Source organism: Equus przewalskii, chromosome X (genome assembly GCF_037783145.1).
Source record: "Equus przewalskii isolate Varuska chromosome X, EquPr2, whole genome shotgun sequence".
NCBI lineage: Eukaryota > Metazoa > Chordata > Mammalia > Perissodactyla > Equidae > Equus > Equus przewalskii.
Window position 1 is genome coordinate 19,655,951 of NC_091863.1, and position 19,722 is coordinate 19,675,672.

At 38.5% G+C, this 19,722-nt stretch overlaps 1 protein-coding gene across 16 annotated transcripts in view; it reads left to right on the forward strand.

Annotated features, from left to right (window-relative positions):
- POLA1 (DNA polymerase alpha 1, catalytic subunit) overlaps positions 1–19,722 on the forward strand; it is a 286,388-nt gene that overhangs the window by 220,425 nt on the left and 46,241 nt on the right. For 11 of the 16 annotated variants that reach the window (XM_070606249.1, XM_070606248.1, XM_070606253.1 and 8 more), the window contains one exon: positions 1–78. This exon is cut by the window's left edge and continues 19 nt beyond it. The exons of 4 other annotated variants lie outside the window; for them this stretch is intronic. In XM_070606249.1, coding sequence (XP_070462350.1) covers positions 1–78 — 78 coding nt within the window. Of the gene's footprint in view, positions 79–3,451; positions 7,415–19,722 lie in introns of those variants that run through there. One more of the 16 variants, XM_070606255.1, reaches the window with a different exon arrangement.

Here is a 19,722-nt window from a genome sequence, read left to right on the forward strand (position 1 = left end):
ACACCCAGCTGTGCTTTTACCGGTACATTTTTGATGTGGACTGTGCACTGGAGAAACTTATTACTGATCATGAGAAAGGTACGTTAAAATACTGTAATTACCTTTGAGTTTAAAGTAGAAATTTGCATCATAAAAGCCAGACCTACTGTGTCAGGCTGTTCGCGCAGCATCACACCGCTGTCTCAGAGGCAGGCCGTGGGGGCCGTTGTGAGCACAGGCATCCCCTGCATGAGGGGCGGCGGCATAGGAATCCCCAGCTTTGGCCCCACAGCCTGTCGCACATTGTTCTCTATTAAAGCAGGGCTTTGGGGGAGGAACAGTACAAAAAGGACTCTTTAAATGCTATATTTTGAAAATGCTATTTTCTATAGAGTTTAGTAATTGTAATAAAGTAAGCATAGGCAACGTGATCATTGGACCTACAAAAACCAGATATTACTACGAAAAAATAGACCTGGAGTGTGTCTCTGCTGTTCACTAAAAGCCTAGGTTCATTTTGAAAGAGAGAGGTGGGGTGGAGTTCTTTTATTGACTCCATCCTAAGAGAGGATATAGGCACCTCGGCCCAGATGATCAGGTGCTGCCTCTAACCCTCATGCGAGACTTGCAGGCACTGTGGGGCTTAATGGGTCTGGGGAAAGCTTTGTTATGTAACTTAAAGTATTTGAAAATGTCATAAGTGCATGGTTTTTTTCCTCCTCCCTGAAAATCACATTGACAACTTTTCTATTACCTCTAAAAAATAAAAAAGGCAAGTTTACACGTTTTCCTTACTAGTTACATACAGAGTGTTTATATTGTTTGTCAGTGAATATCAATTCAACATTTTGTTGGTTGGTGTTAGGGTTGGAGGTAACCTCAAGGGCATATAGAAAGGTAAAAATATTGCTGGATTTTCTCACATAAGAATCCCCATGCTGCCCTTGATTTGATCTTAACTGTTTTCAGTTCTAGTCATAACTGACATCAGTTTTTCCATCCACGAGATAGGCTAGAAATTATAAAGAAAAAAATGCCTTGACTTATTTGGTTTTGATGTCCTTGGATATAAAACACTTAAAGCTGATGGAGGAGTTGGTTTGGATATTAGTATCTTGTCTTTAGATGTTCAACAAGAACTTGGGCTATCTCCACAGCATATTTTCAGTGAATTAGTAAAATTTGTATAGAAAAAAAAAAAATTCCTTCTGCCCATTAATAACTAGGTTTTTGAACTTCCATTTGTAGCTGGATATAAAGCCCATATTTACTTGCAGCATCATGAATAGCTGTTTCTCTTTCACTCGCAAGGACCTTTCCTTAAAGGTATTCTGAGTGGTCAGGATTAAGTTTTCTCTGATGAGTACACTGTCTGTCTCTGTCAGCTTTCTTACCTCTTTCTGCTAATCGGTATATTAGAACTTGCTCTCCCTTTACTTCTTTCTGAATCTAACCATCCCAGATTGTTCCATAGATGTTCTTAAACTCCAAAAGGATAGATTCCTCTTCCAGACATCTCTAAAATTCTTACCTGAGAAGCTGAATCAGTCATTCATGATCAGCAATTTTCAAAAGTCCGATGACCCTTTGGGACATATAGGAGTGATCTGGAAAGTCACTGGAGACTCAGCCCAGCTTTGTAGAGAACATTGAGGAGTGTACACTGCTCTCCTGAGACATGAGGGAATAGAGTAACCTCTTGGAAGCTCCTTGCTTGGCAAAAGGGGAGAAGTGTTCGCATAATCTGTACAGTCACACTATTTACTGTAGTTTCATTTCACACGTTTAAGAATTAGAACACTTTTTTTGTCATTTGCTTCTAATAAATAGACCATCCAGGAATTCAGGGCCAAAATGTCACTAAGCGAATTATTGATGGATTCCTTTACATGTCAGAAGTCTAAAGAAAATAAAGCAAGAGAAGGATATGAAATGTGTGTGTCTGACAGAAGGAACTTCATGAAATGTTCCAAGTCTTTTATTTATGGAATTTTAATTATTGAAAGTATTTTTCCTTTGAGCTTCCTTCTGCTTATTTATTATTCCTAACTTTAGGCTTAGGAATGAGTGAATTATCTAAAATTTACTTGCTCAGAGTGTTTTCAGATCATTCAGTTATGCCAAGTGGTGTTAGAGTATTTGTTAGTGGTGGGGTATAAACCAAAACTCTTGTCATGCTGCCCGTGGTCCAAGAGCAGAGGTTTCCTAACAAGCGACATTTGGTAAGTCACCTGGGAGCATATAAAAAACCAAATCCATGGATCCTGCGCCCAGAGGTTCTAATTCAGAAGGTATGAGGTAGAGTTTCAGAAGCTCTGCTTTTTAGAAAAAGTCCCTGCAGATAACTCTCACGTGCAGCCAAGTTTGAGAACCTCTTGTCCTGGGCACTGTGTAAAAGAGAGTTGAATACAGATTGTAGTCTATAAGGAACAATTGGAGAACAAGAATATTCTTATAGTCCATAGGGGAACGATTATAGAGGAAAATTCCATAAATGTAAATCAATGTAACATATAGAAAATTCACTTCTCACTCTGTAAGTTGGAGTGAAATACTCTCTTTTGATTTGCTGTTCAAGGAAGACTTTGTATAAAAATGAATTGAAAATCTGTAGGATCCAGAGGGCAGATGTATTTATTCCGTTTGGACTAAGGCCAGAACAGCAATAGACGTTAGCATCAAAAGTCTTGTGAAAAATGACAGTCGTTACACACAGTTATATTATTGAGAATGGAATCTAAGTAGCGTCTGTCAACAAGTGCCCTGGAACTGGCGTGTGAAGTATTTGCTGTAGATTCTCCTTTACTGTCAGTACCTAGCAACATTTCCTTTGCTGAGGTTATTTTACCATTTCCATTATGAAGCCCATATTTTAAGGGTTGTAACTGGATGGTGGTTTTAATTTTTGTTTGAAACTTGGCAATTTACTTGGAAAAAACACGTACAAATTATTTGAAAGTGGTTTATTTATTTTTATGGTGAAAAGTAGCTCTCGTCAAAGATTTTTCCTGTGCTTTGCTTTCAAACGAAGGTTTACAGGCCATTAGTCCATAATGTGAATTAACCCCATTTGGTATTTTTCCCTTTCCTTTAAAATGGTAAAGGAACTGTTACTCACTTTGGTGAAGTGTTTACTGCGTATTCACTATAACTGCATAACATTTTAAAAACCTTATTTCTGTGGGACTTCGGCATTATTATTATAACTGCTCCAGAATGTGCGCAGATGGCATAATAGATGCAAAGGAAGTTTTAGAGGAACATAGTGGCAGCATATGAAGTAAAAATCCATTTGCACGATGGCAGCACATAATTTAACTGCCTCATCCCGTGGGGCCTTGGCCTGAGCAGGGATAAGTGATCAGCTCAAATCTTTGTCCAATTGTCTAAATTAAGTCTGCTTAAAAATGCAGGAGGAAAAAGAGTCTCTTAACTTTTCTCAATCGAGCCTTTTTGTTTGTTCGTTTGACAGCACTAAAAACAATACTTACGTATTTCCTATTCTGCGTTGAGTGCCATCCCAGACGTAAGAGAAACAAAGATGGCCAGTGCTCCCTGCCCTGAAAGAGCTCAGAGTTCTTTGGAGACAGACTGACTCAGCAGCAGCTAAGTGTGATGAACCACTGTCTGGTCACATTGTTTTGGAAGCAAGGAAAAGGAGACACTAACTGTCCCTTTTTTTTGATAAACTTTAGAGCATTTTTAGGTTGACAGCAAAATTGAGAGGAAGGTACAGTTTTCCCATATGCCCCCTGCCCCCCCACATGCACAGTCTTCCCTGCCAGAGTAAGACATTTCTTACAACTGATGAACCTACATTGATGCGTCTTTATCACCCACAGTCCATAGTTTACCTTAGGGTTGGACATTCTGTGGGTTTGGACAAATGTGTAAGTAGTTTCACTGCCCTAAAAATCATCTGTGTTCCCCCTACTTATCTCTCCCTGCCCCCAACCCCTGGCAACCACTGATCTTTATACTATCTCCATAGTTTTGCCTTTTCCAAAATGTCATATGGTTGGAATCATACAGTATGCAACAATTTCACATTGGCTTCTTTCACTTGGTAAGATGCATTTTAAGTTTCCTCCGTGTCTTTTATGGCTTGATAGCTCATTTCTTTTTAGTGCTGAATAATATTCCATTGTCCAGATGTACCGCAGTTTATTTATCCATTCGTCGACTGAAGGACGTCTTGGTTGCTTCCAAGTTTTGGCAGTTATGACTAAAGCTGCTGTAAACATCCATGTGCAAGTCTTTCTATGGACATAAGTTTTCAACTCCTTTGGATACATACCAAGGAGCACGATTGCTGGATGGTATGGTAAGAGCATGTTTAGTTCTGTAAGAAACTGCCAAACTGGAAGCAAAGAAGCTATAACCATTTTGCATTCCCACTAGCAGCGAAGGAGAGTTCCTATTGCTCCACATCCTCACCAGCATTTGGTGTTGTCAATGTCCCGGATTTTGAACAATCTAGTAGGTGTGGTAGTATCTCATTCTTGTTTTAACTTGCATTTCCCTGATGACATGTGGTGTGGAGCACCTTTTCATATGCTTATTTTCCATTTGTATGTCTTTGGTGAAGTGCCTTTGGCCCATTTTTAAATCAGGTTGTTTGTTTTCCTATTGTTGCATTTTAAGAGTTCTTTGCATGTTTTGGTTAACAGTCCTTTATCAGATGTGTCCTTTGCAAATGTCTTCTCCCAGTCTTTGGCTTGTCTTTTCATTCTTTTGAACACTAATTGCCTTTTCACTTTAGTGTTTGATCTGTATTCCTTAAAGAAAAGAAAACACTTTTTTTCTGTTTCTGTTCTCTCTTACCAGATGCTTATCTCCTCTTAGTCTGTGTCAGCTACTCGTAGTAGGATGGTATGTTAGTCTGCTATGCCTGCCATAACAAAGTAGCACAGTCTGGATGGCTTAAACAGCGGAAATGTATTTCCTGACAGTGCTGGAGGCTGGAAGACTGAGATCAAGTATCGGCAGGGTTTGTTTCTTCTGAGGCCTCTCTCCTTGGGTTGAAGAAGGCCATTTTCTCCCTGTCCTCATGTGGTCTTTCCTCTCTACCGTCTGTGTCTGTGTCCTAATCTTTTCTTCTTGTAAGCTCACCAGTCTTATTGGATTAGGGCCCACCCTGATGGCCTCATTTTAACTTAATCATCTTTTTAAAGGACCTGTCTCCAAATACAGTCACAGTCTGAGGTACTGGGAGTTAGGGCTTTAACCTCCCTTCAGTGTGAATTTTGAGGGGACACAGTTCAGCCCATAACGGATCGTCTTCTTGGTGAGTTTTTCTATAAACCCCTGTGAATATGTTGCATTTGTCTTTGCCAGAATTGAAACACTAGGATTTAGGAATCTGCATTAAAGAAAGGAATTGGAGCTAAAGCATAAAGGTTAGCAAAAAGATGGCAATTTAACCTTGGCCTTATGAAAACCGTTTGGTAGGAAACCCAGTTTCCTAACAGTGTCTCTTTAGGCCTAGAAGGACTATTCTTCAGATCACCCCTGTCTTTTGCAAAGGGATATGGGCAGCCTGGAGTGCCACAACCTGATGAGCAGTGCTTGTCAAGGTTGCTCTGTCCCTCGCGCCTCCCAGCCGGGTGAAATCAATCTCACAGTCACTTCCCCTCTTGAGCTTTGTCCTCACCTGCTTGCTTTACCCATTTTTTCTTAAACTTTTCTGTTTCTTGTTATTGTTGCTTTTCTTCTGTCTTTCCTTTTTAGGTGCCTAATGGTAACATCTGTCGGCGTTTGTTGTTTCTGTTATTGTTGCCCAGGACTAGGCTGTCCCTTTCTAAGGTACTTTGTAGTTTCCAGTTATCCTTTCAGATGTCTAACACAGTCCTCACAACAGCCCTGTGAGGCAGCAGTGGATTATGCCCCATTGTATTGATGAATAAATTGAGTTATGTAATATAAGCTTCCTTCCTTTGCTTTCCCATAGCACCCTGTGAGTGCCCTTGTCATAGGATTTGTCCTCGGTTGTTTTGTTTGACTTTTTCTTCCACTGAGTTCATTGAGGCAGAGGGTTGTATCTTGTTTATCTGCACTTTGCCCTTTGGAGCCAGCTCACTAAATTTTTGTTGAATGAATTCTTAGTAGAAAATAAGGCCATACAAGCAATTTGAAGAATTTTGGAGGAATTAGTCTTAGGAAACAGTTCTGTCCATGAATGGAAGGCAATGTGCAATAAAATTCTAGAAGTTCCTGTATTGCTTGGCTTGACTCCGGTGTGCCATAAATTAATGTCACTGACGTTCCTGGACATTTTCAGACTTAATATATGTTTCAACTCTTTGCGAGTGATACTGAAGACAAGTAATGTTGTAGCCTGATGCCAAATTTGAATTGAATCTAAAGAATGTCGTCGCTGAACTAGTGAGTGAGCCAAGCCGGCTGCCCCTCACCCACACTGCCACAGGGTCCTTTTCTCTGCTCACCATCAGCTTAAATAGTTACACTCAAGGGATTGCCCCGTGGCCGAGTGGTTAAGTTTGCAAACTCCACTTTGGTGGCCCAGGGTTTCACTGGTTCAGATCCTGGGTGCAGACATGGCAGCATCTCACATAGCACAACCAGAAGGACCTACAACTAGAATATGCAACTATGTACTGGGGGGCTTTGGGGAGGAGAAGAAGAAGAAGGAAAAAAAAAAAAGATTGGCAACAGATGTTAACTCAGGTGCCAATCTTTTAAAAAAAAATGGTAGAGAAAGAAAATTTACATTCATGAAGTGGCAGTAATTGTATTACTTCAGGGGAAATGGGGACCCAAATGAGAGGCAACAGTACTGAAAAGTGAAGGAATTTTAAAAAGTGATGGGTTTTTTAAGCCAGAAAATAAGAGTTTTATGAAAGAAATTATATGCTTTAGTGTATATGGGAATTTGGAGATTTCTGAGGGTCTCAAGACAGGTCTCTTTTCAGTGTTAAGGATTTCTACTATATTTCCTGAACTGCTAAAGTGAAAGCCAGGAGAGTTTTATCATTGCTAGAAGTGCTGAAATAAAAGTAGCAGTGAACCCCTGGAGTTCTTTCAAAGCCAGTTGACATTCTGAGAATTTACTTTGTTAGATCCTCACTTGGCATTAAAAAGAAGCCTATGTCAGAGAGACCCTGTGTGGTCCAGTTCTTATATCACTTTTTAAGCCCATGGGTTATTCTACTGAAAAAATTGTTGTTGAATTTTAGAAATGAGCCTTTTCTCTGTTTCTAATAACAGGTAAAGCACACATAAAACAATTCACACCTACCAAATACATATAAAAGTAAAGGTAGAAATTCACTTAAGCACCGATTCACTCTTCTTAAAATTATATTTTTTATAATTGTGAAAAGCAATTTTCTTTATAAAAATAGATTTTTAAATGGGTAACTTACACTCCATTTTCCTTTTGTTTTGTTTTCTTACAAATAAAAAATGATCTGAGGTGGTTTTGGTTTTGACTACTCTTTTGATTAGTTTAAGTGAATTTTTATCGTGGGGGACTCTAACATGGCAGTTCAGAACATAGTTAGCTATCTCTTCCTGATTAGGAAGTGACTGTAAAAACACATAAAGAATTTTGATAATAGAAAAGTGGCTCGTATAATTCTGAACTTCTAGGGGGCTTTGTTGTCATTATTAGGTATTACATATAGTTTTAATCTTTAATGACTTAGGGAAGTACTAACAATATAATGGTAAAGTCCAAAACTAAGCAACCATTATGATTCTAATTTATAGTTTATATGTAAGGTGGAAAATGAGTAAGAAACACTAGAATTGTTTACAGTTGTTATCTCTGGGTGGATTATAGGTAATTTTTATTTTCTCCTTTATACTTGTATGTACTCTCTAAGTTATCATCTGGGCATGTACTGCTTTTATAACAAGAAATTATAAGCACTGAAATATTACAAAGAAATAATCGGATAATTTAGTGGTTGAGAGAGAAAATAACATACAGATGAACACAAACCAGCTTTTTTCTCCATCCATTTTTTTTCCAAGTCAAACCTCAGACCTTGTTACTCAAAGTGTGGTCAGTACACCAGCAGTATAGGCATCACCTGGGAACTTGTTAGAAATGCAAAATATCAGGCCCTCCCCAGACATACTGCATCAGCATCTACATTTTAACAAGATCCCCAGGTGATTCGTAGGCACATGAAAGTTTGAGAAGCACTGATCTAAGACATTCTTTCCTCTTAATAACTAAAGCCTACTCCCATTTTATTCATCCTTTGATTAGGGCCATCCTTTTGGCAAAACTCTAAAATGACAAATGTGGAGACTACAGAGGGCTCACACAGGTTGAAGGTAGAATTGGTATGACAGCTTGGTCTTTTGAAATAAATTCTGTAATTAAGCCTAAAAGTGTAGTGGCCTGACAAGGGCTAGGAGAGGAGCTAAAAGGCAAGAAAGCATGAATTCTTCCACTTTGTTTCTTCTTAACTAGAAGGAACAAGGAGAAGTAAATTAGGGTTTCAAAATGGCTTTCAACTTCTCAAGATTAGTGGCTTCTAAAAGAGCTGGAATGTAGTTCTACGCTCGCTTCGTGTAAGGGCCACTCTATATGTGCCCAGAGTAAAGTTTCACCCAGTCATCACGTTCTGGGCCTCAGGACAACATTGATTTAGCACATTTGTAAAGATTTCAAACATTGAACTAGAATTTTTTTGAAGGGAAAACAAGATTCTGTGTCTTATATTTTTCTACTAAAAAGTTTACTTGGGAATTTACTTTTCCTGCTGTTGCTCACTTTTCTGTTCTATTTTCATGCTAAGTACAAAAATGACAAAGTTGATACTTTTCAACGGCAGCTGGAGCCCCTTCATACTGCTTGTTTTTCTCTCTGTATACAGCCAGTTTTGTTTTTGTTTTGGTTTTTAACTAAAGATGACTTTACAGTGTGACGGAAGAGAAACCACATGTTCTGGGAAATTGTCACTGTAGCTGCTTTGCCCATAGTGGAAGTGTCTTGTCTTTGTACAATTTCTGTGATCCTCTTTAAGAGAGCTAAAGCAGTATATGAAAGTTGCCATATATTCGAGTAATAATGTGCCTTTTCTTTAAGCCCATTTCTGTAAATATTCACTCAACTTTTGCACTTTTGTGTCCAAATGGACTTACAGGCATGGTATGGTAACAGATGTATTATTAGTTTTATAAAATCCTTTCTATTACACTTTTCAGTGGGCAGGTTCCTTGTCCCTTTTGTAGTGACAAGTACAGCAACACAAATGAGAACACTGATGTTGCAGTATCTAGGTGATAATGCTGTGGTTGATGGTCTTCATTTGCAAAACACGTTGTCACTTTTTGAGTGTTGAGAGTAGGAAATACCTGATAAGATTTTTTTCAGGTGCTTTTAAAAAATATACTTCTATCACCAATGAAGAAAAAAATATTAAACAATTTTCAAGCAGTTAGACCATAATATGAGCTAATCACTTTATTTGGAAGAAAAGTATTTTTAAACAGTTGAGCTAGTGAATTTACTTTTAAAATGTATTGTGCTTACACAGTAGATGGTTTTATTTCCATGATGTTTTTTACTACATAATTATACATCTTAATTACGTAATTACTATCATAATTATTATGTAATTGCATGTACTTCCACTAATTACAAAATCAGGAAGTGTAATTATCTAGTAAAAACTTTATGAAATTTCATGCACTAAAAATTACTTAAAAGGCTATTCCAATGGTCTACTGGAAGGCTTTCCATAGTTAGTCTTAGTCCTGACTTTAATTTAGAATTTGAACCCACAGGCCAGGACAAGAAAGACAATTACACACAGACCAACGCTAAACAGAGTATTGTGATACAGGTAAGATGGCCTCTGTTCCTTATGAGTTAAACCAGGGAGTATTTGAATTTCTTTGTGATTTTGGAGTTGTGGTAAGAATAATGTCTTATGTTTGAAGTAGGTATCACAAAAACTATCAATGGAAAGGGCAGTTCTTTCTTAGGAAAGAATTGATTAATAGAATTGGCAATCAAGGCATTTGGGTTACAAAACAGCCAGACCTTCTATAATTCTATAATGTGAATGGCTTATTTAGCTATCTCTGCCCTTAAAGGCAAAATAATAATAATTAAAATTCTGTTTTCTTCATTTGAAGAGAGCTTCTCTTCCCCCCACCCCCGTTTGTGTTTGTATAAACTAAGATAGGAGCAAACATATCAAAAGAGCATAATCTTTTTCTACTACTACTTGATGTCAAAAGCAGCATTTGAGATGTAAACATACACACACAAACATGTAACAGCAGACCCCAAATAAAGACAGAAGGTTTAATTCAATAAAGCTATGATGCCTTTACCATTCAAAACGACATACAAATTGCACAGTGAAACAATAGTCATGACAGCAAATTAGATATGACATCTAAATTACACTACAAAGAGAAATCCCAGAACCATTTTTGGTCTGTAGGAGTCTATTTTAGCCCAGGTTTAAAACCCAGTGTAGAGGCTGCTTTATTGTCTAACTAGGGTAATGTTGTAGAAGATTAATTGGAGGTTGGTTGAATTAATTGCAGATTAATTAGGAGGAAAGGGCTTTATAATACTTATGGTGGAGAGTATCATGATAGAATGTATCATAAGTTTCAGGAATATTAAATTATCGATATTTGTGTAGCATCTATAATAATCTATTAGAACATGACCTAAATAAAGCACTTCGGGTTAGATATAGTTATACTAAATTTTCTTCCCCTCAGAATTAGTGGTTTTTCACTAGAAAAGTACTGAGTCAGCCACTTAAAATGTATGTAACTTCTTTTAAAAATGCAGCCTTAAACATTAAAAGGTCTGTAGTCTTAGAAGCAGATGACATTCCACTTTTTTTCTTGAATCTTTCTAAAGAAGCACTCTTTGTGGTTTTATCAGTTATTGACTTTTTGATGCCAGCTAAAATTGTAGTAAATGTGCCTTTTTAAAAAGCAGTCAGTGAAAGATACAAAAACACCAGCCCCACTTGTTTCAAGCAAATTAGAGGATTTATAGTCATCCAGAATTGTTTCTTGCTCTCAGAGATATTTGGAATTTAAACAGGTTTAGTCTGACTCTGGTATTTTTCTCTAGTAGTTTGGGATTATTTTTAAATTGCGTATTCTTTTCCTCTTGGGAATCTTTGCTCATTTACTTAGCCCAGAATTTAATGTCTCCATCATTTATTTACCTTAACTCTGTTGTGCTAACATTTCTTCTCAGAAGTGTTCACACTCCCTCCATGAGACAGCACTTGCCTCTTGTGCATCTTCTTAATCTTTTGGGTTTTTTTGTTTTTTACCAATTGCATGTACCATGGCAGACTAGCCTTGAATGGTTAAAAGTTAAGTGTCTTTGCTTAGTCCTTGCCTTTCCAATTACAGTGCAGATTTAATTTTTGAACTGACAGTGTTTAAATAGACTGAGTTTTTTTGTTTCTTTTTGCTTTGCTTTCTTGCTTTTCTTACAAGTTGGCATATGTTTTCATTATCCTCTGTAATTCTTTAAATTTTTCATAATTATCTTCAACCTAACTTTTGAAGTAATTATGTCCTTGTTGTCTCCAGTTACCCGGTAGCCCCAGGTCCAGGTATTGATCTGCACATGATTCGTCAGTGCCCATTTATGATTTTATGCCCTACTATCATGTCCATGTAACAGATGCTACCCCTCATACACAAAGAAAACCCATCATCAATTTGACTCATTCTTAGAGTAGTTCTTCCTATAGTTGTCATGAATTTATTCAAGTCCATCAGCATTCTCTCTCACCTTGTGGCCAACAGAACCGTAACTAGATGGAATTAGTAGCCTGTCATTGAGCTCAATTGAATTAATGTTGATTGCATTCTCTCCATGTAAAGGCCCTGGGAAACCTTTCTCTCCTTAGTCTCTGAGCCCTGCTAGCCTTAGCACTATCCCTTAGAGCTTCAGGCTTAAACCAGCTGTGCTCTCAAAAAGATAGGTTTGCCAGCTAATTTTAGACACTGATGTACTTTTCTTGTTTTAAGAAAGTATCGTAAAACCAAACTCACAAATAAGATGACAAAATCAGGTCTATGTATAAGTCTGGTTTTCTCTTTCTCCCCTTTTCACACCCCACCCCCGCCAAATGCATTCAGTGAGTGTTTCTTGAGCCTCTGCCTTGTGTGATATGTAAAGGGCACAAGTATAAGCAAAACTTGGTTCCTGCTTTAGAGGTAATAATACTTCTGGTCATTTTTTCATTCATGCCTTCACCCTCTAAGCACCTATTTTTTATAGGGCTTTACTTTTTATGGAGACTATTCACACCCATTATCTTTTACTTTTCCCCTTTGATAGGGGGAGTTGACATTTTTCAGATGAAGAAACAACCTCAAAGAGATGAAATGACCCTCCTGAGGCAGCAAAGCTGGGGAATGTGAGAGCCCAGCGTTCTTTCTGCTGTGTCACAGCTGCCCTGCTCCTTAATCTAGTAGGGAAATTTCAACTTGAAGGCAAATAACCCTAATACGAGGGAATGGTATGAAGTGCTTCGGGATCTCTGCATAGAGCTCAGGGAAGGATTCCTGGTGGGGGTGGAATCTGAGTTGGGTCTTGAACACTGGAGGAGATTTTAATAGGCACAGTTACAGTCATGTAGTTTGAGATGAAGTTTTTTCTTTCTCACTATTCTGTAAGTGCTCTATTGCTCATCTAGCTTTTATAAATCAAAGAACCTCATCTGACAAATGCATGATGATTTTAAAACATATCTGAATTGGAGGTTTAGTCAAAAAGTGCTTGTTAAGAGGCTGCTTTATGCAAAGCTTTAAACCCAAGACTGGAAGCTGGAAGGCTGTTGTCTCTTCACTCCCCACTGTAACCAGTGGTGGTACTTTGAAAGAAGTTGACTCCATCTGGCAGGATACATCTGTCAGAAGTGTATCAAAATGTTTTCCTATCTTAAATAATTTAACTCAGAATATAATAATGTAAGTATTTTGACATGAAAACGTTACGTACTGTGATATATCCACTTATCTTAAAACAGACGTCTTTAACTTTAAAAGAAGTATGGTAAGACAAAACAAAACAGAAATAGGAATTAAAAGAGATGAATGATGGACTGAACTAGTTTTATTTAGAAGATAAAAAAGTCCTGTTAGCATTAGGACCATAGAATGTAAAAATGTTTTACTTGAAGCATGATTAATTTTTTTTTACTATCATTATGTTGAAAGTTTAGACACATGCAGGACCTGTTTATGAAGTAAATGTTTGCTGCTCAAATAATTCCTATGTTTTATTGGTATATTATATATTGCCTTGCCAAAAAAAATGTAGTGCTGAAAAGTCAGTAAAATCCAAGATAAAAGAGAGGCTCTGAACCTGCACCTGTCTTCAGGAAATTATTCAACCGAGCGCACTCTGGTCTCTCTTAGTAAAGGCTTTATCACTTTTAACAAATGTGCCACAGTAAATTTATTAGTATGCTACAAAGAAAATTTCAAAATAATTAAGACTAAACTACACTTGTCAAAATAAATGAATGAAATACAATTTTGAATCATCTTTCTTCACTTATTGCTCATTTGCATAATTCAGTAACTTACACAGGAGTCTTTCAGTCATTGGTGTGAATTAGCAAGGTTCTGCTTTTCCTTGTAGTACGGGCGGGAATTATGCTACCGTGTAATTAGCTATTCCAGACATGGACTAACGGGAAATACCAAAGGGCACAGCAAAATCTAAAGAGACAAGGCAGGGAATCTAAAGACAAGAGACAATCAAAGACACCCAACAAACTCAAGCTGGTAGACCACAGGGAATTTTGAATGAAGCCTCTTAATTTATTTTGAGAATAAGAAATCAGTAGTATGAGAGAAATCTCAACAAGATTAGCTGACTAAGCCTACTTAAAAAAAATATCTCTATAGTGCATGGTGCGCCAGGTTAACCACTCCTGTTTGTTAGTCTGTATACAGCTCAACAAATAGCCGGCAAAGCCTTTCATGGGTATATAGTGGCTTTCCATTGAGGTTTTCACTCTTTGAAGGAGGTCGTTTATACCAATGAGATCTGTAGATGCAAATTGCTTTCCCTATATGTGAGGGGTCATTCCTTTCACAGCAGACTTGCTCATCTCTTTTATAGAGGTTTTGTTATTTTTCTGCGGCTCCCAAAGGAATGATGGGAATCGCGCCGCCCACCCGCCTCTGCCCCCCTTCTCCCCCCAATCCCCGAGCTCCCCATCTAACTCAGCATCCAGATCTTTTCCCTCCAGTTCTGTGAAACTTTTGTGTGCTGATCTTTGGGAACAAAACAAGCTGTTGGCAGCAGCCTTTAGCCCTGAATCAGGAAACTTTTTTCTTCTTTCAACCTGAAATATCATCTCTTTAGATTTGCCTCTCTTTCTCACCTAATTCTAAGGAAATCTTTCTCATTGCAGCAGTGTCACTGTAACATGCTAGGGCATGTGGGAAATTCTTTGAAGCAATGTCTGAAAATGTCATTTTTAGTTTGGCTCCCAAGTGATGTAAGCTCATAGGAACTGGAGGAACAGAGAAATGAAGGGACTGATTTAAGGGTTAGCTATGAAAACCTAACTTCTGATCCCATTACTGAAGTGGAGGGAAAGATATTTGTCTTTTGCCCAAGCTTTTGAAGAATCATATAAACATTCTTAGGTTTTAGCCTGCAGTGTTCAGGAAGAAGGGGTGTCAGCCACACTATGTGAGCACTCTGTAAATATCAGTTGTTTTGTTCCTTCTAAGCATTTGTTGAGCACCAAGGGCACTGACCTGGGCTCCTGAAAGGCAGTATAGGGTAGTGGTTAAAAGCCTGCACTCTGGAGCCAGAATGGCTGCTTCACATTTTAGCTTTCCGCCTCTTGCTAGATAAGTAACCCTGGGGTGTGTGACTTACCCCCACGCTGCCTCATCTGTACAGCTGGAATGAGAATAGTGCCTGCCTCATAGAATTCTAAACTAAACAGGATAATATGGAAGCAAGGTGACGTGTAAAATGCCTAGAACAGTGCCTGGCACAGAGTAAGCATGCAATAAATGTCAGTTGGTTTTATTACTTTTGAGAGTAACACTTTATCCAAACCCCATTCTAGTACATAGTATTATACTTACTGTATCTGAATTGGTTTCTCTTTTGTTCATATTCCTTTTGTTCATATTTGTATCCCCAGCCTCTAGCACAATACCAGACATGTTTTAAATGATTGGTTCTTATTTACTGAATGGTTACAATATGAGAAAGGCATGGTCCATGCCCTTGAGGAGCTTGAAATCGATCTTGATAGCTGCTTTTTAGTTTTCTTATTTATCGAAATAGCATGCATGTCAGAAGTATATTAGAAAAGATGAATTCTCATTATCAGTACCAGTGGAAGGGGTTGAAACACAAATAATCCACAAATCATGTCCATTTTGTTTACATATGTTCCTTTGGTATGTGTTTCATTAATATTAAGCAATCAGCAATAACTGTTGGCTCTTTTCTAGGGAGAGTAAAAGATTGTTATATTTGTGTGCAGGAAGTCAGTGAAACCAAGTTACCAGATCATGTACCTTTCAGCAGATTATTTCTTAAGTGTATCTTTTACACTTGTTAAAATGAGAGGTAGCCCGCTGCCACCGCCAGATATCTGATTCAGTAGGTCTGGGATAGGGCCCTGGAGGCTGTGTGTTTTAAAAAGCTCTGCGTGTGATTCCAGTGCACGCCCACAGTGTTGAGAATCTTGAAGTTAGTGAAACTCTTCAAACTTTAACATTGCTTCTTGTCAAATATGCATTAAGTTTGACTTTGATATAGAAAGGGAGATTGAGTAGCATCTAGATAACGATTTAAGTAGACAGTAGAAAGGAGAATGAAGTCAAACACATGAATTATTTCCTAGATGAAGGAATCATTTATGATGCTGTATGAGCTAATGTAGCATCCAAGAATAAAGTGAAGGAAAAAATGGGCTGGGGAAAAGTAAGCAAAAAGAAACTGTTTTCTGGTAATGAGCAAATGGAAGATGAAATAAATGCAATTCAACAAAATTGGCTATAAAGCACTTGTTATTTTCCCCATTAACTTAACATCATAAAAGTGGGAAAGGGCTGCTGCAGAGGGTGGAGAATCCTTGAGGAGGCTGGATGGGTAACTAGGAAGGTATTGAGGTAGAGGCTAACCCAACCCTGGCATTTAGGCACCTCTAGTTTGGCTTTCTAGGGTCTTTGCCACCTCCTGTCCTCTCCTGCTTACCTCAGAGCCCCGCCAGCTGGGTCTGGGTAGAATAGCTTTCTGCAGTTTCCTCTTGTTGCTTGTCGCCCAGGGGGTCTGGGACAGTCTAGTAGTCTGGGCATTGTGGTCGTAGCTTGGGCGTACCTTGGTTCTCCAGGCAGGAGAAATAGGTTGGCTGGCCTCACTTCCCAGTGTTGGGGTCTTGGAGCTGGAAAAGAGTCCGATCAGCCTTGTTTCTGGCTGTTGGGTTTCAGATCACCCCCTTTTGCCTAGAAGGATTGAGGTGGCACGCACAGATTAGATCTCTCACGGATCCCTGAGTGGGCCTTCACTCCACCATGGCTGACCTCCCTCGGGTCATGAGTTTCTCCTTCCTGCATCGCCCACCTCAACCTAGTCTCTTCCTGTTGGTATTCTGTTCATCCTTTAAGGCCTCCCAGCTAGAAGTGATCTCTTTTTCCTCCAAATTCCTGCAGCTCTTAAGCACTGCCCCTGTGTATCATAACTCTTTGAGGACAGGACCGTGCTTGATACATTATTGTATGGCTAATGACAACTTGGACATGGTAGGGGCCTTATAAATGGTATGTGAAATTAATGTTTTCTAAGATACTTTATAGTGGAAACATAATGCTTTTTTTATAGAATACTTTTCAGACTCCATCCTCTTTTTTCTGCTATTTATTTCCCATCATACCCTCCAATTGTATGATAGAATTTTTTTCATCCATGTATATCCATACATTCATCAAACATTTAGCCCATCCCATCTCCTCACTTTACGTGGACTTAATTTCTCACCTTAAAATTTCCCTAATTTCTGATAATTCCTAATAGAGTTCGGCTGTGATATCATGCACCTGCAAGAGAATGTATAAATTCCAGCCTAGAAATTTCTTGGTTCAAACCTTTAGGTTATATAAATCGAACTGATGTCCTACTATATTAGTGGATTGAATTAAAAAGTCTAAAAGTTTACCTCAGATGAAGATTGTCCCTGCCCAGGCCCACTCCTCACCCTCCAGAGCCTATGGACATGTGATAGCAGCTACCCATTTTGCTTACAGGTTTTTCTAATGATTCACAGTTCTAGCTCTTTAATGACTTCACTATCTTTGAATTTCTCCCAGCACTCCAAATTCGTGATTTGGTTTCTTGGTCTTTATGATGTCCTGAAATGTCTGGAGGCCATCTCCAGACAGCTGTCTGAAGCTGGGGAGGTAAGGGGCTGCTGAGAGGTCTTGTCTCCCCAAGAGACCTTCAGCTGAGCGGTTTGCAGGTACATATTATTGATGGCAGTGTCAGTTTGTAAACACTACTATTGCTAACAGCCTGGGGCGGAAGGAGAAAAATAGTAAGCCCACATGAAATCTGGAGGTGCTTATGTCTTGGGTATAACCTGCAAGACACACTCTAACAAAGTAATGATTGCACAATGTAATTGCAGGAGACTGAACAAGTTAGAAAATCTGTTCCTGGGTTGCCGCTGACTCACTTTGTGGCAGGGGCAAACCATTATTACTCTTTGATTTAGTTGTCTTATTTGTTCAAAAAAGGAAAAATAACGTGTTGTTAAAAAGCACTCCGAAATTCCTCTGAAAGGAGGTCTATAAGTGCAAAGTACTATTGTTGTTTTTATTATTATTATTAGTGTTCTGGTATGATTTAGTTTTATGCCATGTAGTTCACAGATGTTTCAATTCTTCTCATTGGTGAATTACAAAACACTTCCTTGTCATTCCGTTTCATCGCATTGATAACAGTTTAGCACATCTTTGTTTTAACTCCAGTTAAAGTGTATGTCCAAAATAGATCTCATTAATAAAATACAATTACCAAATTAAATATATCTATACTACTTTCTATTGTTTTTTTAACCTCCTTAAAAACGTGGTTACCAACAACTACTAAATAAGACCTTTAATTACTGCCAATCTTCTCTTGAAAGTAACAGTGCTTATCTTGAGTAGTTTGAACTGTAAGTGGTATTCAGTACACAGTGGGGTTGTAATGTGATTATGAAGTGTACCAAGTTAGTGATAAATAAGCATGATAAACCATACATTTGTATTAGAAACATTATTTGAATTATCAACTGAATAAAAAGGCTGCAACGACTGGTTCCTTGGGGTGGATATATGATAAGAATAAAATGCAGTTAAGTATACTTGGAATAAAGAATTGTGTATCCTACCATGTACATACAGTACAGAAACCTTTTAAATTTAATGGGCTTTTGAATGTACAGCATTTAAAGATTTTATTTTTTCCTTTTTCTCCCCAAAGCCCCCCAGTACATAGTTGTGTATTCTTCGTTGTGGGTCCTTCTAGTTGTGGCATGTGGGATGCTGCCTCAGTGTGGTTTGTTGAGCAGTGCCATGTCCGCGCCCAGGATTCGAACTAACGAAACACTGGGCCGCCTGCAGCAGAGCGCGCGAACTTAACCACTCGGCCACGGAGCCAGCCCCATGAATGTACAGCATTTAAATTACTGGGAGAATTAAAAGATTTGCTTTGCTTTCTGGCATTAAGCTTTCCAAATTAGGATTCTTTTTTTAATATCTCAACTCATCAGTAGAGACCTATGGCTTTTATATAAAACATTATAGTTATCCTCCAGGTTTCCAGTGATTTTCTAATGGAGTAGCAATGAAAAAAGAAAAATATTTTTTTTAATTACAGTAAAACTTGGGCATAAAGTCATACAAGAATAATATCCTTTTTTTTTCTCCTTTTCTGGACATTTGGTTCAAGAGGACATAAACCCTTTTTAAGGGCATTCTAAGGCATGGGACCATGGAGAAGCAAGTATAGCTACCATAGGGTCTTAGAAACCAGAGGTCACATGGTAGTCACCATGGGCCGCATATGACCTCTAATTGTGTTTAAATTTGCCTGAAGAATAGTTAACATTTTTAACTAGTTGCTAATATTTTTTAAACTGGAGATTTCATATAAAAGGCCAAATTCTCGGGGCCGGCCCAGTGGCGCAGCGGTTAAGTGTGCACGTTGCACTTCGGCGGCCCAGGGTTTGCCAGTTCGGATCCCGGTGCAGACATGGCACCGCTTGGCACACCATGCTGTGGCAGGCGTCCCACATATAAAGTAGAGGAAGATGGGCATGGATGTTAGCTCTGGGCCAGTCTTCCTCAGCACAAAAAAGAGGGAGATTGGCAGCAGTTAGCTCAGGGCTAATCTTCCCCCCAAAAAAGGCCAAATTCTGGCTTTCTTTTCAAAATCAGTATCTGGCTACACTAGGTCAACATTCCTGAATAGCAACAATTGGCTAGAGCTGCCACAGCCCACTTCACTCATTTTTGTTACTCATGTGGTTACTCTAGGCATTTGTTTGCTAAAAATATGCCTAGAGGAGTGATTTTACAAAAAAGGAAAGAAAGAAAAGAAGCCATAAAACTTGGAGTTTAAACAGTAAAAAATATCCAAGTAACGTTAAAAATGCGACAAGATGAGAGTCGCCTTAACAAAGTACAAATCACGTAACAATATAAAACTCACTGGTAGTTAACCTTTTTATGGCATTCTGA